This window comes from Arachis ipaensis, chromosome B02 (assembly GCF_000816755.2).
Source record: "Arachis ipaensis cultivar K30076 chromosome B02, Araip1.1, whole genome shotgun sequence".
In the NCBI taxonomy this organism is placed as follows: Eukaryota; Viridiplantae; Streptophyta; class Magnoliopsida; order Fabales; family Fabaceae; genus Arachis; species Arachis ipaensis.
The window spans coordinates 8,306,097-8,316,613 of NC_029786.2; the positions used below are offsets into that span (position 1 = coordinate 8,306,097).

At 32.2% G+C, this 10,517-nt stretch overlaps 2 protein-coding genes and 1 long non-coding RNA gene across 4 annotated transcripts; 2 read left to right on the top strand and 1 right to left on the bottom strand.

Moving 5' to 3' along the window:
• Positions 252-1,859, top strand: LOC107626753 (putative disease resistance protein At3g14460). Its single transcript, XM_016329657.1, has one exon. It carries the CDS (start codon positions 252-254, stop codon positions 1,857-1,859), a length of 1,608 nt encoding a protein of 535 aa, XP_016185143.1.
• On the bottom strand, positions 8,076-8,870 carry LOC107626754. The gene has a single exon (XM_016329658.1). It carries the CDS (start codon positions 8,868-8,870, stop codon positions 8,076-8,078), a length of 795 nt encoding a protein of 264 aa, XP_016185144.1.
• LOC110268680 lies at positions 9,589-10,477 on the top strand. 2 transcript variants are annotated; one of them, XR_002357021.1, is made up of 2 exons: positions 9,589-9,999; positions 10,129-10,477. It is a non-coding gene; the product is annotated as an uncharacterized LOC110268680 (long non-coding RNA). The 2 variants fall into 2 exon arrangements; XR_002357022.1 differs by having other exon boundaries at positions 9,589-9,967.

Genomic DNA, 10,517 nt, shown 5'->3' on the forward strand with positions numbered 1-10,517 from the left:
AGAGTTTTATCCTTTGATAAACTTGGTACATTTACTGATTCAATAGGCGAATTGATCCACTTGCGCTATTTGAATCTCTCTCGAAGTGCTGTTGAGACATTGCCAGAATCACTGTGCATGTTGTATAATTTACAGACATTAAAGCTAGAATATTTTTTGAGCTGACTACCTTGCCCAATGGCATGTGTAATATTGTGAATTTGAGGCATCTAGATATAAGGGGGGCTCCTCTAAAAGAAATGCCAAAAGGAATGGGCAAATTGAAACAGTTGCACATTTTAAGCAACTTTGTCGTGGGCAAGCACGAAGAGAATGGAATCCAAGACTTAGGAGGGCTTTTAAATCTCCAAGGATCATTTGAGATTCAGAAGTTGGAGAATGTTAATGATGTCAATCAGGCAAGGAGTGCAAGGATAATAGATAAGAAGCACATTGACGAGTTATTGTTGGAATGGTCTTCAGGCGATGATATGGTTTCAGACACACAAACTGAAAGAGGTATACTCCACGCGTTGCAACCGCACACTGGCTTGAAAGTGTTGAGAATCTATGGATACAAAGGTAACATATTTCCAGACTGGATTGGGCATTCCTTCTACAAAAACATGACTCGTGTATATCTTTTGAATTGCAAAAATTGCTGCATGCTGCCTTCACTTGGACAACTGCCATCTCTTAAGTCCCTGCGCATTGAAGGTTTTGGTCAGATCAACTGTATTGGTGATGAGTTTTACAAGAATGAAGACAATCATTCTTTGCATATTGCTCCTTTTCCCTCACTGGAGATATTGGAATTTCATGATATGGCATGTTGGGAGGGGTGGCACTTACCTGACTCACAAGCTTTTCCTCAGCTCAAGCGGCTTGGAATATCAGATTGTCAAATGTTAAAGGGAGATATGCTTAATCACGTATTAATGAGAATCATTTCTTCCTCATTAGATGTTTCGAAAGTTCGTAAACTAAAAATGCAAGGAGATAATGATGGATGGGGCAAAGATATGTCACTTAATGGGAATAGTTTATCAATTAGGGGATTTGAATCTGTGGTGGAGTATGCATTGAAGGCAATGATCATGCACCATCTAACTTCAGGTTGTTCATCTGCTATATACTTGCAAGGCAATTATTTACCCAAATCTTTGCAAAAACTCACAATCAGGCATTGCAGAAAAATGGAATTACTCCAGCAACAACACGAGTATGACTTGGTAGAGTTACAAATAGAATACAGTTGCGACTCACTGACCTCGTTGTCATTGGATGCCTTTCCCAATCTCAAGAATCTAGATGTATCATGGTGTAAGAATCTGGAATCAGTTTCAAAGTCAGAGCCACCACACACTGTCCTTCAACGTCTCAGTGTTAGCTTCTGCAACAAGTTAGAGGCATTGCCACATGACATGAGTACTCTTTTCCCCAATTTACAGTCTCTTGACATACAAGGTTGCCCAAACATTTGTAGGTTGCCAGGGAGAGGTTTAAAGCCTAACTTGAACTCACTTACTGTGGGAGGTTGTGAGAAACAGTTGAGCAGTCTATGGTTGATGAGCAACTTGAGCGCCCTCACTCATCTTACCATTAATGGTTCTGATTGTGATAGTGTGAAGTCATTTCCAGATTGGGGTTCGCTGCCTCGCCTTCCATCCCTTACCACTCTACATATCAGTAAGTTTCATAATCTGGAGACATTGGAGTGCAACCAGCTTCTCCACCTCACCTCCCTCCAATGTTTACACATTCAACAGTGTTATAAGCTGAAGAATATGGCGGTAGAAAAGCTGCCTTCCTCTCTCTTTCAACTTCAAATTGTAGACTGTCCTTTGCTGGGAGGATTATGCAAGAACAAGCATCAATGAATTTGGTCCAAAATTTCCTACATCCCCACCATTAAGTCAATGGAAACTATTCTGAGTAGAGATTTCTTAGCAGGTAATTCTCTAACCTTCATCTTCATGTTTCTCATGGTACCACAATTAAATTTACACATGCGTAAATTTCCTTTTCCTTCAAATATTTTTTTTTCTCTTTTCTTTAAACAGCAACAACCAGTTGAACTGATATGCCAGCTGGAAAATTTGCATTCATTTCTTTCATTTATGGGGAAGCTCTTAGTTTGCAGTTGTAGTTAAAGAAATATCCATTGTTAACTCTGAGAAACAGTCATTGTTATCTATAATTAATACTTGTTAACTCTCATATTTTATTGAAAAAAAAATCATATTTAAAGAGGTATATAAGAATTACCATGAATCAACAATGGAAAGACAGGGAATATCTTTTTTGTGTATCCAACATTTGAGTTTTTTTTTTTTTAAAAAAAAAAAAAAATTGGATAAATCAAATTGGATAAATATAGTATATTATTAATTAAAGCTAAGTGGCGGCAGCACATAAAACATAACTCAGACTCAGAGTAGTGATGAATGCTTCCATGGTGTCCCTTTGGCCACTTAATACCATTTTCCCAACTTTCCAGATCCTTAGCAAAATCTGGTATTCATGTGTGTCTCCTTCATATCAAAACCAAGAAACATTCAAGGCTATATATATTAATATATGCCTCATCACTCAACTTTCTCTCCTTTTGTTAGACTTGGTTGAACTAAACCATTATTAGCATTGCCATCGTCATCAAATATCATGCATAAATAAATACATAATTTTTGGAAGGATAAGTTGCAGTGATTCTATCAGCAACAATTTCCTTCCTATCAACATTTCACTCAATGGTGTGTGCAGTTTGTACATATATCAAACCAATGGCTGTCATTTCTTTTTTTACTCTAAAATCAAACCAATGATCCAACATACTTGTGTGTGTGGTTTTTGTGATGACAAACACTTTATGTCTTGAAATGTTTTTTAATTTGTGTTTTAGGAAGTACATTTGAGGTTTGGTAACCATATCTAAATTATCTTCATTCAATCAAAAGTTCTTCAGAAGAGGTGCTCTGTAATTTTAGCTTCAGGTTGGTATAGTTACTCTATTCCTCCTTACAATTTACTTTTCCTATTTTTGCTGGAGAAAGAAAAAGAGATTATGATAGCTTCAATTTCAGAAGGAATTAGTTATAATGTATATGCTAAACTAAATGTACTATAAATATCAACTTAATTTTGGTTCTTTAACTGCTGCCAAAGCTGTTACAATGCCAAAACTGCAATTCACTGGTGGAGCTTGTAAATTTAAACAAAAAGATCTAACATTTATAATGCATTCAGCTTTATTACATGAATTTATAAATACAGCTGTAATGTGGTTCATTAATAAAATCTGTTATCAAAGACAATCTTGATAAGCTTTCTCGTTGTTGAACAAAATATTAGGTCTGGGCTTTGGCTGTTTGATGGCTTGTGGATTCTGCTGGGATTGTCAAGCTTACTAGCTCCGCTTCTGAAAATTATGTGAGTTCTTAAACCACACATCAAGGCCAATAATTGATTGCCTTTTGTTCAAACATTTCATGAAGAGGATCATACTTTTATTAAATTGATAATTTTACAATTTTGTGATCATACTCGAATAACATGCACTTTAGTATGATTAATTTTGACATGGACCTCAATTTTCATTACCATATTGTTACTGGAATGATTTCTTTTTTTTTTTTTTGGGTTGATTATACAGTCACTATAAATCTGCAGTTGGGGAGTGCTTCAATGGTGGATTGGGCTGAAATTTCGATAGCAAGTTCTGGATGTAATTTTTCGTTCCGAATTGTTGGAGGATTAAGATAAGATTTGGAGGGTGAGATATAGCTTGCATGTGCAAAGTAACTCTGGTTTTGAAAACTTTTCATGTTTTTGGTTCACATTTATATGCTGTGGTGCTTGATTGTTTTGACTTAAATGTAAGCATTTGATTTGTTTACTTATTTGAGATTCTTTTGTACCGGCTTGTCGCGAAAAGTAGCTCTAGTTTTGTAAATTTTCATCTTTTTAGTTCACATTTATATGCATTGGTGCTTGGTTGTTTTGACTTTCTGCAAGTCTGTAAGTATGATTTGTGTACATATTTGAGATTCTCTTGTTTCCTTGCTTAATTATAGTGGTACTTCTATTTTGGTCTGAATGACCCGTAATTTTTATCTCTGATATTGAGAGGGTTTTCCACATTAAGATTTTGGTGTCTTGTCTCTATTTTTACTTTTTCTGGTTTCTGTTATTCAATTACTGTCACTGTTTTATGTATTGTTATGGCAATTATTTTCTCAAGAAACTATTCATATTGGAAGTATTTGCCAATTTCGGTCTATAACTAATTATATTATGAATTGTAATTTTACCAGATTTTTAACTTATGACTTGAAAATGATATGCAAAGTACTTCTTTTCCAAAGCAGAAGAAAGAAAATACTTACACAATTTTATATGAGATACTATCTATGCATTCATAAGATTTCATGAGAAATATAATAATTATTGCCTCAGAGGATTCCTGTTTTCTAAGAAGGTGTTTCTTAAGAAGTATCTTGTACAAAAGATTAATCCTGAGGCTAGGAACAAATACACGGAACTAAACTTGAAGAGAAATTCTAGAAAGAATTAGAGAGAACAAAGAATTTCTAAAGTAAAAATGAAATGAATTCAAGCTCTCTATAGTAGTGCGTTGGTACCATTATGCTAAGAATGAAAATCCATAATAGCACTGATTCAAAGGAAGATAATTGTTTTAGCCTAATTGGTACCATTATAATGTCTGTGTATATAATTCTAGTTCTATAACTTCAATGAATTTTGAGGTTATTATTTGCTTCATAACTAAAATTACTATAAAGTTTCACACATGCACAAATGCAGCACATTGGATATGAGACTGCAAATGCAATTTTGTGCACTCTTTATTTTAGCATAATAAATTGAACAACTGCCAAAACTACAATATATAAAGTTTGCAGCATAATAAATTGAACAACAAAGACAATAATAACCATCAAGCATTTTCCCACTAAGTGGGATGCAAAACAAATGGGAAATTAAAGGAAGATTTCATTTTCCATAAATATAAATTTTTTTACTTTTCCATATATTATACCTTCTTGTTATAATTACAAATATAAAAAGAGAGAAAATTTTTCAAAAATAAAATAAAAAATAATTAGTTATCTATACCTAATTTTTTAACTTTAATTTCTTAAATACGATTTTTTTTTATTTTAGACAAGTTCGCCACATCCACTAGCAAACTCTATAATTTATATAGATTTCGGCTAACCTCTTCAGAATACTTTTTCAAAATGAGGCCACTCAGATAAAGACGCTTAAAACATCTTTAAATAAAGATGTTTCTATGTTTGTTTTAATTGATTTCTGTATAATTTATTCGGTGTTCCTCATCACATATTATTAAATTCTTCAAAAGATTTTCTTTCCAAAAACAATAAAAAGCATTTAATTTGGACTATAACAAAAAAGGTAATAGATTAACTATTAGATTTTTTTAAAAGATTATTTACATAAAAAAATATATCACAATTATCAATATATATATATATATATATATATAAAACAAGCTCTTAAAATTTTTATAAATAAAAAATAATTAATTTATATTCGTACAATATATAAAATAATTACTATATTATTATTATATTATATATTAAGATTCACTAATTTAATTTTTTTATTTTTAATATAATAATTAGAAATAAATAAAATTTTTATAACTAAATGTAGTGTAACAAAATATATATAATATTAATTAGTTCTTAAAATTAAAAAAAGTCAATAATTTTTTTTGCTTATTTTTTAAAACATATTTACTTCTATCTAATTAGAGTGTGGATCAGATTCGATCCAATCCAATTACAGATCAGATCACATCTTCAAATTACAGATCAGATACGGATAAATACTGTGGATTTATATGGATATGATCTAATCTATAAACACCCATAACTACTACTATAGGTTCAGTATTGCAAAAGAATGCTTCTTTTATTATAAACCATTATTAGATCTTAATTACCATTAAAACAACTTAATTGTCAACAAAGAGATAATACTAAGAGATAATACTTGTTAGTCTCTGAAATTATGTTCATATTTCAATCCATAGTTGTAAAAATCAAACTGGATCAGCTGGTTCGATCGAAAAACTAGTGAATTGGACTAGAACCGGACCCTGGTCCGGTTTGGTTTACTCCTTAGACCGTTTAAGGAATAAAACCGGTGTGAACCGATAAGAACTGGTGCAAATCGGTCTAACCGATAATATTAAAAAATTTTATTTTTATAAAAAAAGTCAATAATTTTTTTTGCTTACTTTTTGAAACATATTTACTTCTATCTAATTAGAGTGTGGATCAGATTCGATCCAATCCAATTACAGATCAGATCACATCCTCAAATTACAGATCAGATACGGATAAATACTGTGGATTTATATGGATATGATCTAATCTATAAACACCCATAACTACTACTATAGGTTCAGTATTGCAAAAGAATGCTTCTTTTATTATAAACCATCATTAGATCTTAATTACCATTAAAACAACTTAATTGTCAACAAAGAGATAATACTAAGAGATAATACTTGTTAGTCTCTGAAATTATGTTCATATTTCAATCCATAGTTGTAAAAATCAAACTGGATCAGCTGGTTCGATCGGAAAACTAGTGAACTGGACTAGAACCGGACCCTGGTTCGGTTTGGTTTACTCCTTAGACCATTTAAGAAATAAAACCGGTGTGAACCGATAAGAACTGGTGCAAATCGGTCTAACCGAACTGGTCTACTTGAAAAAATTTTTAAAATGTCTCCACAGAGTCTCGAACCAAGAACCTTGGAGCAAAAGCAACATTTACTTGCCACTAAGCCATTGCACTTCTAAGAATTATATTTGACAAATACTAATTATATAGTATACATAAATATCTAATTTAATTTAATTTTTGTTTTTTCTATTTTTAAAATTAATTATATTTTAATTATATACCATTATTAATATAAATATAAATTTCACTAAAAATTTATTAATTTACTTGATCTATTTTATTGCTAGTATTGTGATTAAGGTTATTTGTTTTGATGTTAGTATTAAAATCTACTGATATTATAGTTAGATGATAGGCTTTGTGAATTAATTATTTTTTTATTGTGTCAAAATAAGATACTATTGTAGTATTAAAATTTTATGATTTTTTATATTAGTTATTTTTAGAAGTTGAGACTTGATTCTTCATAAAATATTAGTGAAGATATGTATTTCAAATTTTAATTTTAAGTTTTTAACTATTTTATATTTTATATTTACGTGAGACCAGTTTTATCGGTCCAATCAGTGATTTATCGGTTGAACCAATAAACCAGTGAACCAGTAACTTGACCGGTTCGATCACTAGTTCGGTTCTAACAACTATGTTTCAATCTAATTTCAAAAATTTCGATTTACTCAATTTAGTCTCTCAACTTAATAGTTATGACTCACATTGGTTCCTAATCTTATTTTTGTCATTGTCTCAAAAAATCGTTAACGACATGCTGAGATGGACTAACGACTGCTACATTATACATTCTAGCGACTATTTGATGTGACAATTGAAATTTTTTTACCTTTTTTTTTTAACTAAACACTTAAAACCCTAATATGAGTCACGAATATCTAAGTTAAAAAATCAAACTAAGTAAATTGAAACTTTAAAAATCAGATTAAAGCTCGAATATAACTTCAAAATAAAACTTTAACTTATGTAGTGATTAATTTAAATGAGAATCAAATAAATCAAAATTCAACATAATTTTTATCAATGTTTTCAAATTCGAAATTTCTATACAAAAATTAACTAGAATTTGTCTTATTTTTTATTGTTTTTGAAAAGAAAATCTTTTGAGGAATTTAATAATATGTGATGAAGAATACCAAATAAATTATACAGAAATCAATTAAAACATAATATGAAAACATCTTTAAAAAAAGACGTTTTAAACGTCTTTATTTGTGTGGCCTCCATGATAAAAATCTATATCCAAATCCAGATAAGAATTGAAAGGGTAAAAGTTACTATCATTAACAAGGATAGACTACTCTAAAGTCTAATCAAACTATGGATGCATAATCAAAGGCACATCATGAGTTCTTTTTCTTGTTAACTTTCTTCTTAGACTTACTAGAATCTTGGCTCTTACCCGCTTCATGTCCATGGATCATACCATGCAGCTCGAAACCAATGAGGTAGCAAAGATAAGTATCAATGGTGATGAACATTGACTTCTCATCCGTATACACATTGTAATAACAGCACGAGCTTTTTTCATCGTACCAGTCCAGCTTCTCTTCCGGCCTCACCACGTCAAAGTGCCTCCCCAGCACTGTCTTCGCCAACTTGTCAAGGTTGTACCGCCACAGATCCACCTTCTCCCCTACCTCCTTCATCCCTTCCACCGCCATCGCCATAAGGTCCAACACCTTCTTCAGCTCGATCCCGTGGTGCTTCTTCAGTTTTGCCTTCACCTTTTCGATCTCCATTCCCACCGCGATAACCCTAGGGTTGGCGAAGAAGTCGCAGAGGGGCCTAGGGTTTTGCTTCGCTTTGTAAGAGTCGGCTTGTTGGAGAAGAGGGTAGAGGAGGCAGTGAGAGCCAACGCAGAGGGAGATGAAGTCGTAGCCGTGGTCCTTGACGCCGCGCTTGGTGTACTTGGTAAATTGGTGCTCGGCGGTTACGCCCACGATGACCGGGGTGTTTTTGGGAGTGGACTTGAGGAGGTTGGTGAGCCACTTGGAGAGCGTTTGGGAAGAGGTGGTGTTGATGCAGAGGATGCGTTGGTCGTCGGCATAAACGGTGTAAGGATAATGGCGGGAAGTGATGTCGTAAGTCTCGACTTCGGTGATCATGCTGGGTTCAATGCTGATCTCGAGAACCATTGTTGTTAGTGGTTGTAGGATCAAGGACTTGCAACGGTTGTCGGATCGTCTTCTTGGAGTGGCCGGGGTGGTGAAATCTGAAAAGATACTCCGCAGTCTGAAAGGTATAAAGTATGAAGAATGAGTTTGTACCTAAGGGACTCTGGCTCTCCTTTGTATAGCTTATGATAGTTATCTTATCTTATCTGGCTTATCCGGCTTTGATAAGTGAAGTATTTGATAAGATGAGATAAGATAACTATCATAACTATCTTATATATATTTTGAATATTAAAAATATCATTTATAACAAAAATAAAATAAAAAAATAATTAGTTATCTATACCTAATTTTTAAACTTTAATTTCTTAAATACGATTTTTTTTTTTTGTATTTTAGACAAGTTCGCCACATCCATTAGCAAATTCTATAATTTATATAGATTTCGCCTAACCTCTTCAAAATGCTTTTTCAAAAATATCATATTGGATAAAGAAAAAAAAAGTTGAAAGGTTAAGAATGACAAATATTATCATTGTCTCCAAAATATATAGGAGTATACACGAAAAAATTGGACGGAGTTCACTGGACTTAAGCGAACTCACTCTTAAAAAAAATGACATTTCTGAAACTAAATTTAGAATAATAATTTTTTTATTTTATTTAAAAAAAATCCTAAAAATAAACTTTATTTTAATACATATGAATATACTTTTCTTACTAAAAAACGTTTTGACTTCTCAATTAATTGAGTTATTTTTTATTGTTTGATATTATTTCTTGTTATATATGCTGATGAGTGATGACTGCTTCAATAGGTTAATTGTTTTGAGGATGATGAGCCAATTGGCTAAGCATAACTTAACAAAAGCAGATTATATTAATTATCAAGATAAGAAGAAGCTCAATTTCCTTGATGATCTGACTCATGCTAAACCTGATATGGTTTTCTTTTTACCACTTACAGGTGTTTCTCATCATAAGAAGGCGCGTGGTTGTTTTTGATAAATTCCTACAAAACATGTGCATGCTTACACAAGGGTTAACAGCTTCAATTTTTCAAAAAACAAAAATTACTAATATAAGATTATCTGCTTGCTTCAGAATTGTCTGAATTGGTTAGATGTGAAACTCTATCTCATGTATCAATGTAATATAAACATTGTTAATTGTTAAGTTTTGTTATCTTTTTCTTGCATGAGTGATTATTATTTTTCTTCTTTAGTCATAAACTTTGATATTTGAACTTTTATGAACTTGTTATGTATTATTTTTTCAGAAATGCCTTCCTCGATGCTGACTGGTCACTGGTTGAGAATACTGAAGACTAGAAGAAATACATTTGTGCCTGGAAGTCAAGGCACTGCAATCATTGCACCAAAACCAATTCGCGCGACTCCTGACCTTGTTACCGGATTGGAGGATTTGTCTCAGCCATGAACTCAGTCCCTCAACTGATCAAATGGATATTTGCTCGCAAAACCTCTGTTAAATTATCTTTGTAAAGCTCTAGTCCAAACACAGTAGGAAGGAGGGAGGGGGGAGAAGAGTTAGCCAGAAGAGCTTGTTTGTAACCCGCCTTTTGTATTATACATTTATTTTTATTATATAATATTTGATTAATTTAATTAAAAATACCGAATTATATATATGAATTTAAGAAGCGTA